At 43.3% G+C, this 20,277-nt stretch overlaps 2 protein-coding genes across 2 annotated transcripts in view; both read left to right on the top strand.

Moving 5' to 3' along the window:
- Window positions 1-2,547: 2,547 nt before the first annotated feature.
- On the top strand, window positions 2,548-4,326 carry LOC308298064 (BRCA1-associated protein-like; the record flags this gene model as incomplete). Its single annotated transcript, XM_080741627.1, has 1 exon — window positions 2,548-4,326. The coding sequence occupies one exon, from the start codon at window positions 2,548-2,550 to the stop codon at window positions 4,324-4,326; it is 1,779 nt and encodes a 592-aa protein (XP_080597753.1).
- An 11,308-nt stretch (window positions 4,327-15,634) lies between these two features.
- The window catches only part of LOC308298182 (serine/threonine-protein phosphatase PP1-beta catalytic subunit), a 32,186-nt gene continuing 27,543 nt past the window's right edge, over window positions 15,635-20,277 (top strand). Inside the window, exon 1 of the mRNA XM_080741737.1 lies at window positions 15,635-15,733. Coding sequence (XP_080597863.1) covers window positions 15,682-15,733 — 52 coding nt within the window. The 5' untranslated portion in view covers window positions 15,635-15,681. The remainder of the gene's footprint in view (window positions 15,734-20,277) is intronic.

Below are 20,277 nucleotides of genomic sequence, written 5' to 3'. Positions count from 1 at the left end.
CTGGAGCACCAGGAGTCGGTGGTCCCCGGGAATTCCCCGTGAGCAGCCCCGTTGGGGTGGTCATTTGGTCATGTTTGCGCATTTGGTCATTTTTTACATCTGGGGGTCCCTGGAGCTCCGGGGGTCCTTGGAGGTTGTAGTTTGGCAGCCAAGGAACGTGTGTGCAAAATTTGGCATGGATCGGGGCAACGGTTGCGGAGATTAAAGCAGGGAAAAAGTGTGACTTGTGAGGTGTGACAGACAGACTGACAGACAGACGGAGGGACGGAGTTACTTACACTTTGTGGTGGTTTTGATAGTAAAGTGCGACCTACGGTCGCAACTAACTCTTCCTCCCCATGCATTTGATATATGAGACTGTGCCCTGTGGTGTAATTCCAATCAAAAAATGTACAGTGTTATGATGCTTGTAGGAAGACCATGTCTGTGCTCTGGCTCTAAGGTTAGATGGACGGTCAATGAAAACCTCAAAGCAGTCAATAATAACAACACATTTTTTACCAAAATGTTTCCGGAATTGCATTGGCATAGTTTTTTGCAAATCTTCTCTTTCTGGCCATCTAATCAGAGGTTTCATGCAAATAAACATGACATCAGTAACATCAGTGAATATCCTAGAAGCAGTGGATAATGACACATTGAAAAGATAGGCCAAGAAGGTTGTAGAAACATTAAGTCTTAGTCGCATTAATGTCAGCATTAACTGTTGGAATTTACCAAGTGACTTCTTCACAGGGAGGTATGGACAAAGGTATGTGTAGAGTACCAACAGAAGCTGCCAAGTACAGTAGGTAGACCAGTGTGAAATAAAACCTTGTCATCCTTGTCTACAAAAGCACTTTGGTCATAATAGGAGGACAAACGCTCCACATCAGAACGCAACTGAATGTTTTCTGTTCTAAGATTTTGAAGTTCACTGTACAATGAATCAAATAAATCTCCAGTCATTTCAGTTTGAGTCTCTACACTGCACATATTGTCACTGATATGATCACTTGTGGTAGCATCTTCAACAGAGGCAGCAGCATCATCATCATCATCAGCATCAGCAGCAGCCGCCGTAAGCTGGAGTCCTCTCTGGGTTCTGTTCAAACTGCGTTGGTAGCGTGATGACACTGTTTCTTTTGGTGGCTGAAGAGAAGGTTCCAGCGGTCCTGTCATACCAACTGATGGAACCCAATCTGGGTCATCTTTGTAGTACAGCTCTGCCCTTTTACCTGCATGTGATGAGATACAGTATGGCAGATTCTTAAATCTAATATTACATGTGTTCATACTGTACTGTCTCACAAAGCCAAAGTGAAATAATAAGCTTTCAGTTGGCTAGCCAAATGGGTGATAAGTATATATTGACTATGATATTTCAATAATTGATCAATGATCAGTATGTTTAATACGAGGTAATAGTTTTTCCCATAATCATTTAGTTTTACCTTTGAGACCAAAAACAGTGATAACACTATCACTATTTATAATTATATTTTTCTCAAAGGATTTTTGTTTTTACATTGTGGATAATCTAGTGTTTTCAGTAACAATCCTAGTTTACATAATTTCTCAAACCGATTTTAAGTAGAAAAACAAAACATAAAATAACCTCTATGGGTATTATATATTTTAGAACCAAATGGACCTGTACAGGTCTCTTAACTCTTAGTCTCTGAACCTAATGGACCATTACAGGTCTAACTCTGAGTCTCTGAACCAACTAACTCTGAGTCTCTGAACCAAATGGACCCTTACAGCCAGGTCTGTAACTCTCATAGTGTACACAAATGGAACCAAATGAACCCTTAAACAACTCTTTTGTGTCCAAAAACGTTATTGCATTTTGGCTTTGTAGGGCAGTGTAGTAGGCTATGAAATTAGATAATGCACAGATACTGAGCAATAACACTGTATACAGTACATGCGCAGAACAAACTCGAATGTTGTCAAGATTCTTCCCCTTGAAATCTTGATTCAGTTTGGCCAGCCACAAACGTCTCCTTTCTTCTGACAATGTTTTGCAAGCTTCTCCCTGATTTGTAATAACTCTTGGTAATCTGTAATACTCTAAATTCTTTTCACGGTCAGACCGATTAGTGCACCCATAAACACGGCAATAATTAACCATTTTCAGTTGTTCAGAGGTTTATAAGGATACGAATAAGTACTATGCACGCTGGCTAGTAGTAGGCTCTTTGTTTACATCAAGGCAGTGTCGCCGATATGGCCGACGGGATTTGATGACGCGTTTGATGACGCGTCATGAGATCACTATATACGTGATGTCACGTGATGTTATCTGATGTCAAGCTTGCACCGATCCTCCATTGAACTCAGTGGTGACTGATGTCAGACCGGAGCTTGGTCAAACCTAAATATGGTAAATATGTTGTTGTCACTCAAGTCTGTGTATTTAATACTCTTTTCATACACACCTAACGTTTTTGACAGTCCGTTTTTCTTGCTCTTTAATATTGACTGAGGTTTAGCCTGATCAGCTGCCGTCAGTTGTCTTGTTTCTTTTGGTTTTTAAAGGGGACTTTGACAAAGACATTACAAATGAGTGTGCCTCTGGTCGTTATCCGTCTGGAATTAGCAGACCAATCGCTCTGTCCACAAGGTTTCCAGTATTCTGCAGGGGAGGGGACGGCAGAAGAGGAGATGCACGAGAAAGCTCTGGGCCTTGCCAAGGCCACTTTGACTGGGAAGACAGACCTGGAACGATCAACCGTTCTTCACAAAAACATTGGTAGTAGAGCCATGGGAGATCTGGTCATTGAGACTTTTGAACTAAATCCAGGAACGGTTGAAGACGCACTTCAGAACATCCCTGGAAGTCAGTGCCTGAAGCCTGAAACTGATTGTAAGGAGGGCTGTGAGGGGATCAAGTCTCGATACTCAGCATTCAAGCAACTATCAGACCAGGACCAGATCTCCTTCTTCAGTGGAAACCCCTCGGTGGAAATTGTCCACGGTATCATGCACCTCTACAAGACCAATAAAATGACGTCACTTACTGAGGATGTGAGACGTAGTGCCATGCTGTGCCTACTGGCCGTTCCAGCTACCATGACCAGCCATGACCTTATGAAGCTTGTGGCACCTTATAACGATGTAATGGAACACATGAAGATTATACGTGATTCCACCCCTAACCAGTTTATGGTGCTACTCAACTTCAGTACACAGGCAGATGCAGACCGTTTCTACACTGCAACTAATGGCCGCCAGTTCAACGCGATAGAGGATGCAGTGTGCCATCTAGTTTATGTGGAAAGGGCAGAAGCCATCAAGTCGGAACAGGGAGCAAGTCTGCCAGTGATGGAGTTGACCGAGCTGCCTAAGTGTATCGTCTGCCTAGAGGGAATGGATGAGTCTGTTAATGGCGTTCTCACCACCCTCTGCAACCACAGCTTTCACATCCAGTGTCTCCAGCGCTGGGAGGATGCCTCGTGTCCTGTATGTAGGCACCGTCAAACACCGGAATCCGTTGAGGAGAACAAGTGCTTTGAGTGTGGCGTGCAGGAGAATGTGTGGATTTGTTTGATCTGTGGGCACGTCGGCTGTTCCCGTTACGACAGTGTGCATGCTCTCAAGCACTTTGAGGAAACACAGCATACTTATGCCATGCACCTCACCAACCAACGTGTCTGGGACTATGCAGGAGATAACTACGTCCATCGACTTGTGGCAAGTAAGACCGATGGAAAGATGGTGCAGTATGAAAGTAAATTTGATGGAGACATATGCCATGCTGAGAAAATAGAAGCACTGCACTTAGAGTATACCTACTTGCTGACAAGTCAACTGGAGTCCCAAAGGATTTACTGGGAGAATAAGATTTTTCGTCTGGAAAAAGACATAGCCGACGAGATAATCAACACGAAGGCTAAGTTTAAGGAGACGCTAGAGCGTTGTGATAGCTTGGAGCGACGGCTGGCAGAGCTAACCAAGGGGAGACAGGGAATTGACAAAAAATATGCCCAGGTGAACAGTCGTGTGACGAAGCTGAGCCGGGAGCTGACGGAGGAGCAGGAGATGAACCGCTGTCTGAGAGCCAATCAGTTGCAGCTCCAGGCCCAGTTGGCAGAAGAGGAACGCAAGGGAAGGGAGACTGCAAAGCATAAGGATGGGACGATAGCAGAGCTGCAAGAGCAACTGAGAGACTTGATGTTCTCCCTGGAGACTCAGCAGCAGATTGAACGCCTGCCTTCAGACGTTCGTAGTGAAATTCAAGGTGGACAAATTAACGTTTCTGCAAACCCTTCAGACAGCACCTTAGGGGCAGGTCACTCCTCTGTCGGAGGCAAGAAGGCCCATGCCAAGAAAAGGAAATAGTCAGCAATTAAATAAGAACTGACTTACGTCGATGCCCCCTGCATGGACATGCATGTTATGGTGTAGGCGTGCTCACGTTGTGCTCACTTGTTATTGAAATGGTTGTTTAAACATTTCAGATTGTATTCGAAGGGGTCACATATGGCCCACCTGTGCGCCAGCAGAGCGCATAAGTACTGCAATCGGTGCTGTTCGATGCTGTCTGCATGTGGCGGGGAAAGGTGGCACTCTGTTGAGGTGCCAACTTGCGCTCAGGGTTCCAGATCAGAGCACTGAGCAGTAGTACAAAACCATGCTTTACGACTACGGTACGAGGAATTTAGTGTAGTGAGTGTCCGCCAAATGCTATTTTTTTCCAACCCAATGAGTCTTAAAAAAATCCCAAAAAGGGGGCGGAAAAACAATGCTCTGCTTTCATGAACCAGATGAATAACAAAATAGAACAATTCAGTAACAGGAACCATCCTATATGGGAGGGCTGGCCGGCCGGACAGGCAGACCACAATCACATCATCGCGCTCATGTCGTGGAGGAGTTCCCAATGCAGTGTGCCCATATATGTGTGTGTTGCCCAACCTCAATGTGTCGCCATGGCATCAGGTGCAAACAAATCAGTCAACTCCATATATAGAGCCCTAGACCAAACACTACCATAATGGAGTTTGGGTTGAGGCAGCGAAGCGACCCGAATGCATAAATAGGTGCAAGTCCAGACCTCTATATAGTATTGTCTTAAGAATGCATACCCTATAGACACACTTACACATTTAGTAGACAATTGTATAAACACAAGTAGTGTATACCCCTTTGAGCTGGTGTTTCTCAATCCTCTTTTTTTTCTCCAGTTGTATTATCTGCCACCAGGCAGGCCGGGGATGGCAAGTGTCCATGAGTCCGGAAACTACTGAACTGATCAGTTGGGATGATATGAAATTTCATATCACGATTATTGTGACAAAAGAAATCTCAATTTACGATATTATCACGATAATCAAAATCCATTATCCTGGGGCGGAACATTTGCCCAAAAATAGCAGATCTATATTTTGATAGGGTGAAAAAAAGGCTGTACCAAGTACGTATATTATAACTACCTTTTAGCAATTGAGGGTTTAAGTGGTACTGGATATGTAGCTTGGCAAATAAAAGGTGAATTGATCCCAGTGCATGACGAAGGACGATATCACGATAAATTAAATCTCCACCATACGATTATCGTGAGTGTTTTTTATCGCGATAAACGAGAATATTGCGTATCGTCCCATCCCTAGATTGCTCATGCAGGTTACAGGTAGGCCAAAGACGTCCGTCCACCACAACCATTTCAAATTGAACTCTTTTGGTGGTGCTATGCTATACCAGCTCGCTTTACTTTCTGGCACAATAACTAGTCAAACTCGCACCTGTGCCAAGTGAGCCGTGCAAACACTACACACGTGTACGTATATCTCCTTGTATGGGCCGTTCTGTCCGTGACATCAGTTAGGTCTACTTTAGGTCACTGATGTCACGGAACTTGCTTTATGTGTGTGAGCACGGATCTACATAATTATCCCTACTGATACATTTTGGTGAATACATTTTGGCTATCCATACATGGAGATCCGTACTAATACACACAAAATGAAATGTAGGCCCGGTCAAAAGACCGGGCCTAATAATTATATGGCTACCTTGTGGATATTTGACATCATCTACAGTATCTATAAATGCGACAAATCTCTGTCTGCGTGTCTGTCTGTCTGTATGTAATCCACGTATCTCGAGAACTGTTCGTCCCATCGGCTTCAGATTCGGCACGCGCGTTCCCCGCCGCGGCGCGGAGTGCAGTGCCGGGCCTCGACCCGACGCGCAGTTTTTCCAAACCACCGCAAAACGTTCGGAATCTCCTTATGCCGAGCTGATTGTTGACATCAGGCTGTTCCGGAGGAAATCGGCGCAAGTGCTGACTCATTGTGACATCACTTCATAAAAGGCTCTGACATCACGTACGCCACATGAGTCAACAAAAAATGCCATGGTTAAGTATTGAATGTCATCAGTATGACGTGTTCTGATGTTCATATATGGGCTTAAATGGACACAGGCAAACATATGGCCTGTGTCCATAATACTGTATGACAACAGGTATAATGGGGTTCGCATTAAAGGGGGAACCGGCACTGTGTCTGCAACACAGTCGGAGGCACAGACAGATAAAGAGATCTCCATAATGGGAATAAAGGGGCACAGGCAAACAGATACAGAGATCTCCATATATGGGCATAAAATGGATGCAGACAGACAGATACAGATATCTCCATATATGAGCATAAATGGACACAGGCAAACAGATGGTCAATACGGGTCCTACAGAGATCTCCATATATGGGCATAAAATGGACGCTTAGAGACAGTTATCTCCATATATGGGCATAAATGGACACAGGCAAACAGATGGTCAAAACGGGGTCCTACAGAGATCTCCATATATGGGCATAAAATGAACGTAGACAGACAGATATCTCCATATATGGGCATAAATGGACAGACGCAAACAGATGGTCAAAACGGATCCTATGACAACAGGTATAATGGGGTTTGCATTAAAGGGCGGGGCATTCATTCCCTATTTACATTGTTCCCGGGTTGGCCAGATTTGGGCGGCCGAGCTTCTAGTACTGATAATATGGGGAGACAAGAGGGTACGGTCATGAGATCTCAAAATTTGGGCAATGTTTCAGCCGGAGCCAAACCTCATTGACTTCTATCATAAATGTAAAGATATGAAATATTACAAGAAATGACAGTCCTTTTATACCAGCTTGCGCCTTGTGGACTAACCCTGCAGAGGTGGTGACGTCACCGAGAATGCCGCTCCCTCATTGGCCAGAGGGAGATGATGAGGGAGAGCGTTCTCAGTGACGTTACCACCAACAAGTTGCAACCTTAAATAACAAGTCGCAAGTTGGCACCTCGACAGAGTGCACTTTAGAGAAAAGTAACGCAGAACTTCCTGAATTTCTACTATGGGGCCAGCAGCCAATGAGGAGAAAGTAACGCAAAATGACCAAATGGCGGCTAGGTTGGCTGACGACTTTGCAAGCTCGTAAAAATATAAATGATATAAAAATATGTCGTAATTTGGCTTTCCGTGGATCTGATACGACAGAACACAAATCTTTACCTGTTCAAACATATGTTCTCCCACTCACATTGTATGTCTGGTTGTGTGGTACTGTAAAAGAGTTCGTTTGGTGAGGGCAAGGTGTTCAGAACATGACAAAACAAAGTTCCAAAAATGAGGATTTTTATTTTCTGCTTGCAAGATAATAGTTCCAAAAACTACAAAAATGTAAACTTGAAATTGAAATTAGACAAAAAATAAATAAATGAAAACCAATGCCTATAGCACTAAGACACCTCAAAGCAGGCGTGCAGTATAAGTTCTTACAGACTTCAATACTGTTTTCAGAGACAGAGCTCTCCCCGAGCATTGTGCCTCCTCCTCCCTAGTGCAGAGACCATCACTAAATGCCAGAAAGTTTCCAGAGCATAAGTAGTGTGGGCCTTGCCCCAATTGGTCCAAACCAATCATCCCTGATCAGGGAACACTACCTAAACACCTGGCAATGCCTGTGACAAATAAGAAAACATTTCACAGACATAATAAAGCTTAATCGAAATTAAGTATAAAGGTAAGTATTCATATTCTTAACTCAACCCTTTATGACAAACAAACACTTCCTTCATTGAAACACCCCTTCAAAATGGTCTGCTCCAATCACTCCAATCAGGCTCCTCACTATAAATTGAGCAATGGAAACACCTGTGATTCTTTTAAAGCACCATCAGAAGTAAGTGTATTAGACCAAGAATAATCAGTTGAAGAAATACATATTTAACACACTTTTCATTTGTCATATTGGTGAACTGAATGAAAATATACTGCAACATAAAAATAAGCAGTGCATAACCTGGAAATGCTACAATAACCAGATTAAAAGTATAATCAGAAAAACACAACTGAAAATGTGGGCCTTAAAAGTTAGAAGTGGGAATGGCAGTATCTGTCATTGTCACACATCCCCCCCTTCAAGTCCTGTCCCTCACATCTCATGTTGGGACAGCATAATACTCAAAGTGAACTTATATGGCTACAGAGAAAACCACCATGCCATTCAGCCATTTGTGTCACAGCAGGGCATTCAGGTGCAAAAAGGCTGCTTTCACCTGGTTGAACTGCATTGCATCTTCAAGCTCCATGGCCAGGTAGACTGCCCTGGCCTTGCCGGTCAGGAGGGGAACAAGATGAAGAGCCCAGTTGTCCTGGGGCCACCGACAAGCCAGTGCGAATGACTCGAAAGTAGATATGTAGTGTTCGATATCTTCATCCTCCCAGTAGGGCTGCAACCTCGACCCTTTCCAGTTAGTCGATGTTATTGCAGTAGATGCACGGCCTGATGACAGAGACTCCACCCCCTGATCATCAGGACCACCAGGGGAACCAGCCGCCATGCTGCTTTCTCTGAGATCTCCAGGGGCCTCGAGTTGAATCTGGCCGTCTTGGTGTAGAAGGCTCAGCATTCGGTGCTCCCGGGCCTGCTGTTCCACCTGATACACGTGTTATCATATCCTATGGATGGGACTGTTATCAAAATTGTCATACCTTAGCCAAGGCTCAGTAGTCAGACTACCAACTACCAGTAGCTGGGTAGTCCCAATATCAACCTTAATATCAGCCTTGAGAAAGAAAAAAAAAATTGTTCCCGAAGCGGGATTCGATACCGCTATGAGGTGGTTACCAGCCACCCGACGCTACCGTTCACGCCACTATAAACGACGGAGCCGCGCCGTCTCAGGCGCCGATGAGCCCCGAGAGCCGCCGCCGAGGGAGCGGTAGCGACCGAGTCGCCGCGGCGAACGGTGCGAACGGCGCATGAGCCGACTCAGCGGCGTTACCGAATTATGTGCCGTTATGGACAGAATAGTAAATTTTGACCAGGGGACTGCTCCCGTTACCGAGTCATGTGTAAAACCAAGCAAAAAACAAAAGTCCGCCAGCTGCCTTGGTTAGCTCAGTCGGTAGCGTCGGGGACTAGTAATCCGACGGCCGGGGTTCGATTCTCACTGACGGAGCGACCAGTATACTGTTCCTGTGAACGTGCATTGGCGCATGCGCATTGCAATGACAAGTCTATGGGCGATAACGGATCTACCAGCTCCTGGTAGTTGGTAGTCCGACTACTGAGCCTTGGCCAAGGCATGACAGGGGTGAAAACAGACCCATACCAAGGGAGGATAACACGGAGATCGGCTGGCTGTTCACACTCCCCCTTCTCAGCTCTCTGTTGGTGGTTGATGAGGAAGGCTTGTAGGGTCCGGCTCAGGCTTCCCACCATCTCCACCAGTACCCCACCGATGGCTCCTTCCTCCTCCTCAACCTCCTCTACCAAAGAGGTCTGGTTTTCGCCATCGCGGCACATTCTTGGTTTGTGAGGGTTTTTGTTTGTCACTCGGGTTCTGTCAACTTTTAGCTGCCGCTCATCCCACCACTGCCACCATGTGTAAAAGAGTTCGTTTGGTGAGGGCAAGGTGTTCAGAACATGACAAAACAAAGTTCCAAAAATGAGGATTTTTATTTTCTGCTTGCAAGATAATAGTTCCAAAAACTACAAAAATGTAAACTTGAAATTGAAATTAGACAAAAAATAAATAAATGAAAACCAATGCCTATAGCACTAAGACACCTCAAAGCAGGCGTGCAGTATAAGTTCTTACAGACTTCAATACTGTTTTCAGAGACAGAGCTCTCCCCGAGCATTGTGCCTCCTCCTCCCTAGTGCAGAGACCATCACTAAATGCCAGAAAGTTTCCAGAGCATAAGTAGTGTGGGCCTTGCCCCAATTGGTCCAAACCAATCATCCCTGATCAGGGAACACTACCTAAACACCTGGCAATGCCTGTGACAAATAAGAAAACATTTCACAGACATAATAAAGCTTAATCGAAATTAAGTATAAAGGTAAGTATTCATATTCTTAACTCAACCCTTTATGACAAACAAACACTTCCTTCATTGAAACACCCCTTCAAAATGGTCTGCTCCAATCACTCCAATCAGGCTCCTCACTATAAATTGAGCAATGGAAACACCTGTGATTCTTTTAAAGCACCATCAGAAGTAAGTGTATTAGACCAAGAATAATCAGTTGAAGAAATACATATTTAACACACTTTTCATTTGTCATATTGGTGAACTGAATGAAAATATACTGCAACATAAAAATAAGCAGTGCATAACCTGGAAATGCTACAATAACCAGATTAAAAGTATAATCAGAAAAACACAACTGAAAATGTGGGCCTTAAAAGTTAGAAGTGGGAATGGCAGTATCTGTCATTGTCACAGGTACCATGTGTGGTTGCCTATTATGGATAGCCAAATGTGAAGTTTGAATGTGCAGCAACAGAGATTGATACAAATAACACTGGGAAAACAGATATGCCGAATGCTGTACTTACGCACTGTGCTGGCGCAAGTAATAAAATGTATTACATGTATGCTACTACATGTACTAGCCTATATGTCACTATATATTACATGTGACATAACCAATTTGTTTAAACATCAACTGTCACAGAATGCTCAATATGCCATTGTTCAAGCGCCATATAACTTCATACTGAGAGTTTATTGGTATGTTCTGCTTGATTGATGATGATTGATTGTGATTGATTGATTGTTCATTACTGTTTAGTATTTGATGTCAAGTTCTGATGTTTGCTCTGCACGTAAGCAATGGAAAATGACTGAACTATTATTGTGATTCTAAAACAGACATGTCAGAGTCAGACCTCTCAAAATAAATTAGTCGGGTTGATCAATTAGCTCCATCCCAGAAAACTCATCTAACTAGCTACCAATTTCAGTAGCTGTGTAGGCTATAGTTCACTTAACATTGTATTGTATAATAAACAATCAGGCTCAGTCCCAAATAATTGTCATGTATGCAATTATTTTCCAGGGAAAGTGAATTGACTTGACTTGACTAATACTGTAGAGGCATTCAACTGGTTCAAGCCAGGAGAGGGAGCTAAAAGCCAATTGATGGGTATTGTTGCTGAACAGTGTTTTTGTTGATGAATGAAACCCATTGGTCAAAATAATAGTCAAATGGTTTTGGACATGGAGGGCCCTATTATGAACCAGGTCTTATGCCTTAACTTCTTTGCCTTTTTTTTTTACTATTTTGTTTTTGTTTTTTAAATATTTCAAATAGCTGATCTGCATTGATTGATTGATTGATTGATTGATTGAAGACTTTATTAGAAGTTTGCATAGGAAAAGGTACAGTTTCATGACGGTACAGTTCACTGGTACAAGGTCTACTAAAAGGAGATCCATGAAAAGACTAAGCTTATTTCCACTGGAAACCATTGAAGTATCTCATATAACATTGAATGACAGACAAATAGAACACAGTACTATGCAGTAGATATGTAAAGAAAAACAAAAAAGAAAACAGTAAGTCTAAACAAACAGTATAAGGGGCAGGGGAGGGTAGGGTTGGGCTAGGTTAGTTTTTTACCAGTTGCGAACGGCTGCTGCCTGTAAGTGATTTTTCGGTGTCAGGAATATTCGCCTATAACATATTCGCCTACACGCATTTCGTCCTTTCGCCTGGCATTTTCGCCTTGGAGGAGAGTCTTTTCACCTGTCTGAGCCATTTCGCCTACCCTCAATTCTGCTGTCAGACTGTCCATGTTTGCAAATTATCTCTTTGTCATTTAAATATTATAGTGACTGTGACAGTGGTGTCAAGTGAATCTAACAGTTTATTTGACATTTTATTATTTACATCACATTTTATTCCTAAAAAATGGCAAAATAGTTTTTTATGCCTGTTGACAGGCAAGGTTGATTCTATAGGCTATTTAGGTGTAGCATATATCCTATATAGACCTATATAGGCTAATAGCCTACATATATATTTTGTATAGCCTAGTGTTAAAACAATATAGGCCTACAATAGGCTACTGTTCATTTAACAATACTGTTCAATACTGCACCAAAGAATGTATAGTATCGGGACATGGATTAATTAATTATTTGGGCGCACCTGATTCCAATAGCTCTGTATTTATGTGATTACTATGGAGTGCATAGGATAGCAGTGTGTAGGTTTGACATGTAACACCACTGTCACAGTCACTATAATATTTAAATGACAAAGAGATAATATGAAAACATGGACAGTCTGACAGCACAGCAGAATTGAGGGTAGGCGAAATGGCTCAGACAGGTAAGTGAAAAGACTCTCTTCCAAGGCGAAAATGCCAGGCGAAAGGACCAAATGCGTGTAGGCGAATATGTTATAGGCGAAAGTGCTGGTGACCGATTTTTCAGGGCAATTTTAAAGGATGCTAGTGATCCACACTCCTTTATGACCTTCGGTAAGGCTTTCCACATTTTGGTGGTATAGCAGAAAAAAGAGTTTGACCCTTTGTTGGTTTTGACTCTGGGTTGAAAGTGATCTGTGGCGCTGCCTCTGGTGTTGTAATTATGGACATCCTTAATGTTTATAAAGTATTTTGACAGGTACTTGGGTATCATAGTGGTGTAGTGTATCTTGTACACCAGGCCCATTGGAAGTTGCTGCAAGTTCACAACGTGCAGATGTAGATCAGCATTTGAAGTATTTAAAAATGTTTATCAAAATAGTGAAAAAAGGTAAAGAGGTTAAGGCATAAGGCATAAGACCTGGATCATAATAGGGCCCGGAGTGTAGGCTACTGTATAACGTCATGGCTCTAGTAACGATGGGATGAAGTGTGTGGGGGCCGGGGACCACGGACACCAGAGCATTTCTCTGCGGTGACATGCACCCGCATCCAGCAATGCATGGCGTTACTGAGGTGTGTCTGTCTGTCTTGTCTGCTTCTGCCGCCTGCCTGCTTTCCTGGTGTAAACCCATAGCCTGCAGGAATGGGTTGGCTGTGATTGGCTAGTCGTTTTAAGTAGTTATAAGTAGGCTACACTTTAGAGGCATTTGTACTATGTATAAAAACTTTCACTTCTACTCGCACTACACTGGCTGTATCTCGGATCCAAATGTTGTTTACTTTTTCTCTCTGCTACATTTTGAAAACTAGTTACTTAGGGCGGCCCTACTGCTAGTTACATTGTAGATTTTGACAAAACATGTATAAACCGTCTTCGGCCCTAGATATAGGCATTCAAGAGCCTTTTAAATACAAGTTGTATTGTTCTTTGTTTTGTTTTTTAAGGTAGATGTTTTTATGTTATCTAAAAAATAAAATAAAAACATAACACTATGGACCAGAGCTACTCAAGTAACAAATGTGAGTACCTTTTCCACCACTGGCTGGCTGTGTGTGTGTGTGTGTGTGTGTCTCCCCCGGTCTCCCCCAGCTATGGGATGGTATCCGCACTCGATCCGCAGACAGACCGCGTAGTGTAGTGTCGGGGTGCAGGCATGTGCACACATAGACATCAAAGGGGGCTCGAGTCCCTGCCCTTTTTGTCTGTAAAAAGTGCCCTATCCAGATCATAAATGCAGTTTTTACTATGGTGAAAGAAATGCAAATTTCCTCTTTCCATGCCATATAGTGTGGTTGCTTAACCCTGGTTCTTGACATTATCGAAACGAAGCGGATAAAAGCGCCAAACTTTTTTGAGGCTTTTTTAGGACCCTAAAATAATAAACATTAATTTATTAGAAACATATGGACTAACACATGCCAACGAGTGTGCCGGCCGGTAGATAACGCTGTTTTGACAACTCGGTGAGCAACTTATTGATTTGTACATGTTTTGAGCCGAATGTGGACGTTGGGGCTCAACCAGCGAGAGCCATATGACTCTGCCTTATAACTCCAGGAGAGACATAACGTCCGAATATTAGCGCCCTCTCCTGGAAGTTATAATTTATACTTTAATTTAGATTAATAGAGGAGGTGAAAAAGGACAACCTAGCAGCTGTACTGTGCTTCATTGACTTCAAAAAAGCTTTTGATTCTATCCACAGAAGCAAGATGGTGAAGATCCTTGAGGCCTACAATGTCCCTCCCAACATTCTCCGGGCTATCGAGACCATGTACGCAAAAACAAGGGCCAAAGTGGTGACCCCGGATGGCAGCAGTGAGGTGTTTGACATCCGAGCTGGTGTAATGCAAGGAGACACCCTAGCCCCCTACCTCTTCATCATAGTTCTAGATTATGCGCTCAGGAAAGCCATAGGGGGACGAGAACAAGAGCTTGGCTTCACGCTAACACCAAGGAGGTCAAGGCGGCATCCCGCAGTAGTTCTGACAGACCTGGACTATGCGGACGACATCAGCCTGCTCTCCGACAGCATGGAACAAGCACAAGAACTCCTGAACAGGGTGGAGATAGAGTGTGCCAAAGTTGGTCTCAGGCTAAATGCTAAGAAAACTGAGGTTATCACCTATAACCTACCTGATCACTCACCTCTGACAACAACAGAAGGAGCTGTGTTGAAGGAAGTCAAGGACTTCAAGTACCTGGGCGCATGGGTCGACTCAACTGAGAAAGACCTTAAAGTAAGGAAGGCACTCGCGTGGAGGGCCCTGAACGGCATGAACAGTGTATGGAACTCTAACCTCCCCCGCCAAATCAAACTTAGCTTCTTCTTTGCAACGGTGGAGTCTGTTCTCCTCTATGGCAGTGAATGCTGGACCCTGAAGCCAACCCTGCAGAAGTCTCTAGACGGGTGCTACACTAGAATGTTGCGTGCAGTACTCAACATCAACAGGAGTGCACATGTTACCAACAGGAGCCTGTATGAGGGAATACCAAAGGTAAGCGAGAAAATTGCCACCAGAAGAATGAGACTAGCAGGACACTGCCAAAGACACCAGGAGCTTCCAGCCAGCAAATTGGTACTGTGGGAGCCAACACATGGGCACCGGTCGCGAGGACGTCCCACAAAAACATACGTGGACGTACTCAAGGAAGACGTAGGGACACAGAACACCAATGAGCTGGCCAGATGTATGGAGAACCGAGATGACTGGAAACAACGATGGAGGGCTCGTCTGAGGACGACCTAGATAGATATAATTTATGGCTAGAACTAAAGCACTGAACTAAAGCATTGCTTTAGTAGTTCAGTGTGTATCATGCAGAGACCTCCAAGCTCACAACAGCGCGCAACGCATTGTGAGCTTATAGTTGGAGGTCTGCAAATTCTCACCAAAGGCCCTTTTAGAAAGTTCAGCCCCTGCCTCTTTAACATTCTCTGCACGTCCCTGTCGGGGTGGGCAGCATAGAGCAGCAGTAATTACAACGGTACACACAGTCAGCTAGCTACAGACAGCTTCACTACAGAAATGGCGGAGGGGGAGCTGGACGTCGACTCGCTGATTTCCAGGCTTTTAGAGGGTGAGTTTTTGCACTTTTGACACTTTATTCTGTCCTACACAACATGTTGTTCGGTCGAGGCGCTCTGGCCTCGTCACAGAAACTTTTTTATCTTTAAATGTTTTTGTCGCGACTTGTGGCGAGAACAAAACTGTCTGCTTTTGTCGCCCTGTGTTTTGGAGTTTCTGTCTGTTCCCCGTCACTATAATAATACATACTACCCAATGGTGACACTTTTTGGTGGCAAGCCCAACAGTACTGTGTTTAGAATTACCATATTACTCTCATAATCTGTGAACAACGAACATTTTGGGCGTCGTTAACATGTAATAAGGATGTACTACTGTATGTAGCCTGTGTTAACAGGCTGGTCTCTGAGTGGCTGGTAAGAAAAGTTGCAGAAGGTACTGCCTTCTTTCTTTTTGCCTATGTTTGGGAGTGGAATTGTGAATTGTCTCAGACTCTAGTCGAACCCCGGGCCTGTATTGTGGAATGAGGATCTTTTTTTAGGTGACTAGTCTGCGTGCCTTGGGCTATTTTAACAACTAGAAAGGTGCAATCCTGGGAAAATGCAAGTGTGGGTGCCTATTTATAGGCTATACAGTATGTCATGTACGTGACGCTTGACCAATCCTCAGGCTTGTACCAGTCCTCCATTGAACTCAATGGACTTTTGGGGTTTACTCTATGCAGTGTTTTAGTGGTTACTTTACTCTCTAAAGTCGGAAGAGAACAATAGTGTGTTGCCCTATAGTCATTAACTAACTTTTAATTGTCATTAAAACAAAAATCTGTCACAAATAAGCTTAGATCTGTTATAAACTTGTGTCACGAATCACGATTGTAGGCTACTTCAGCCTACTTGTAGGGATGGAAGTTGGTGAAACATTTTCCACAGACCATCGACTGTAAATGCTAGGGCCTGCTGATTTTACATAATAACTTTAGAGGGAGCTTTTTTTAGTAGCCAAAGTGTGATATACCCTACCAGTCAAAACTTTGGACACAGCTTCTATTCAATGTGCATGTGTAACTTTTGACTGGTATAGGGAATACAGGATAAATGCATGGAGACTTTCCAACTTGACAGTGATAATAACTAAGTAGTACATTTAAGTCAGGGACAACTGGGTGGTGAAAGTTGATATTGTTAGAGTGGTTGCCCTAACAGGGCAGCCAGACTATAGTTCTTCTCATCTGACTTTATTTCATCTAGACAACCCCAAAAGTCCATTGAGTTAAAAGGACTTTTTCTGAGCCTTTTCTGATTGGACAATACAATGGATTTGAGGATTGGTCAAGCTTCACGTGACACCACAATTACAAACAATATATAATATATATGTTGCTATAGGCAACAACACACTGTTGTAATCGGTCCGAACATTTTTAGCCAGCAAACTGAACCTGCTTTTTGTAAACCTTTTCACTGCTGTTATCCAGGTGGTAAGGCTGGATATCTTGGACAACATAATGTCCAATCAGACAGGATTGGTCATGCTTCACTTCATGACATGCTTCTTCACAATATATATCACAATATAGAATATAAATGGTTGCTATATGAATGAATGAATGAATGAATGAATGTCTTTATTGCAACATATAGGCAACACACAATAGTTCTAGGTCAGAGACCTTTTCGCCAAAGTGAACCTGCTTTCTGTTAACATATGAAACACAATTGTATACATAAATATATGATATATGTTGTAGTCACCCCCACTCTCCGAGGTGGAAGGGATCCCTGCTCCATCTCCCCATCAGTTTGGGGGTCCCTGGCCTGAAAAAGTTGAAGACCCCTGATATAAATAGTACGACGGAATTCAGCCACTCGCGTCAGTGCAACCACCCTTCTAGTTGCTGTTGTTGTCGTCCTACCCCCCTTGATATGAGACATTTATCATGGCACCACTAGTCGTACCATGGGTAAAACATAATGAAGCCTTTTGTGTTCATCTGTTGTTGTTTCATTTATTTTTAACGAAATGCCTGTGTCATCTATTGGCCCATGCAGTCAACAGACAGGTCATGAGATTATGTAATGACGTTGTCATCATGACCACCATCATAAAAGTTATCACTTTTTTAGCTTGTAGCCTTGTACTGCTTCACTTAAATGGATAGTTAACCCCAAAAAATACTCTTATCGATTACTCACCCCATGCCATGGAGACTGGAATTCATGGATATCTTAGACTTTTTTGTTTTTGTCGCATTCCTAAGCCAGTAATTTGACCAGCAGTGGTTCCCTATGGAGACACAAAAGAACCTGCTTTGTTCCCTAGTATGGAGACACAAAGAGTCTCCTCATATTGGCTTAGGAGGAATGTGACAGAAGTCTCCATAGTGTGAGTAATCAATAAAAAACGTATTTGGGGGATGAACTATCCCTTCAAGTTAATGTCTTTCCTGTGACTGAGCTGGTCATTGAACATTTGGCATTTTTTCCATGTGAGGTAAGGTTAGGAGATCTGGGTTTACTTGATAACTTAATCTTAATCACTTAAGCCCTATTTCAGAATACTTTGAATCTCATTGCAACGCATTCAAAGATCTGCTATTTTTGCCTACATGATGCCCAAATTAGGGATGCCATGTTAAATTTGTTTAACAAGTCGAACAAGCTCGGCTATACTGCTTTATTTGCAATTTAGACTGACACGTGTAACACTGCACAAGAGAGACTTTATTACTTTAGCGGCAAGTGTTACGGTTGAACCCATCATTGTGGCAGCAGGTAGCTAAGCGGGTGATATTGCAGGCAGCTCATAAGGCTAAATATGGGTTATGTCTTACGTGATTTCTCTATATATACAGTATGTCCCCCTCTCTGGTACAAAAACCAAACACAAACAGAGACAGTACCCCTCTGTGCCTTGAGTAAACGTGGACTGGTTCAGACAGCGGTGAACAAACATTATTGATCGACAGTCGCAAACAAACACATGTACACACACATCACAGGCACAGATGTATTCGGAAACTGGATCTGTAACTTTACACGCACAGAAACAGGATTGTGATGATAATGAACAAACAAACGTGGTGTGTATCAACAGACACAGTGTGGATCTACACAGTTGTTAACATAAGAGTTCACTCACCTGATGCGAGTTATCACCAACTAGGGTTGGGATCAGGGGAGGAAGGAACCGGAACCGGAATGGGTTCCATCCGTTTCAGGAACCGGTTTTATCGCACTGTCAGAGCTGATACTGTATGTGGACTTCACGTCTGCTATACAATTAGGCCTACAATAACGGTGGTTCTCAAACATTTAACATTTCATCATCAACCACCATAACTAACTAAGAGTGTACAAACTGTCAGTTACAGAACCATTAGGGTCCATTTGGAACCCCCTGCCGATAGGAATCGTTAAAGGAATCGAACTGTTTAAACAGGGAATCGTTAAGGAACCGAAATTATTAAATCCCAAGGCTGCGTTCTCACAGTAGAAGTACCTCTCCTGTGCTTCTCCTTGGGGGATGAGTGGGGGGGAGGGCGTTGTCCAATTAATTCTCAATGAAAGTCACCAGGTTTCATGCCTCTTCCAAGCCTCTTGGCTTAAATCAAAGCGGCTTGGAATAGGCATGAAACCAGGTGACTTCCATAGTGAATGAATTGGATTCCACTCTTCCCCCTCATCCCTCAAGGAGAGTGATAGGAGAGGTACTTCTACTGTCTGTGGCCGCCACTGGCCGGCCTAAAGGACCCCAACCCTATCACCACCTAATTCTCAATCCAGTGCTACTGGAATTTATGGCCACATCCTGAGCTAAGCCATGCCAGCTAGCTAGTTGGCTGCGTTGTTGGCTGCTTGTACTTTTAATGCCGCTGCTTAGGAAACCTTCACTGTATTGTTTTGGCAGTATCTGACCTTAAAAGGCTTCCAGATGTGCTCTGTGTACATACTACAGTAATGTATACTCCCAAATCTATTCCTCCCCTCATCCACTCTTGCTATGTTTGTTAGCAAGATTTAACCCCCAGTGTAACTTCCTCCAGCCCTGGCAGTAAACCATCAGCGATCAAGCCAAAACGATTTGTGCAGATCGTTTTTTTAGGGGGGCTAGTGAAAGTTATAGGCATGATTTGTGCGATATGAAATGTAAGCTTACCTATTAATCACAGTAATCCTCAATCATATTCCAACATATTCAAGTGAAGTGACTCCAAGTCACTTAAGTTTTTAGAGCACTGCAGACTGTGCAGAGTGTGTGTGTGTGTGTGTGTGTGTGTGTGTGTGTGTGTGTGTGTGTGTGTGTGTGTGTGTGTGTGTGTGTGTGTGTCTGTCTGTCTGTCTGTCTGTCTGTCTGTCTGTCTGTCTGTGACCCAGCTGATCCTTGTTGAGCATCGTTAACGCATCAAACAAGGTAATTATGTGTCTGCAGTGTCAAATAGGTCTATCTATTCTAAGATGGCATCAAAGCCAAGTGGTTGGCCATCACTAGTGTGATGTAGCTAGGCTCTAAACAAGAACAGTTGTTGCACAGAAATTAAGCACATTTACATGAAAAAGTATTCTACTTTGCAATGTAGTTAGATGAACGTTGTGAAAA

This window comes from Nannobrachium achirus, assembly GCF_963921795.1.
Source record: "Nannobrachium achirus genome assembly, chromosome: 14".
NCBI classification, from domain to species: Eukaryota; Metazoa; Chordata; class Actinopteri; order Myctophiformes; family Myctophidae; genus Nannobrachium; species Nannobrachium achirus.
This window is presented reverse-complemented; position numbering and strand designations above follow the sequence as displayed.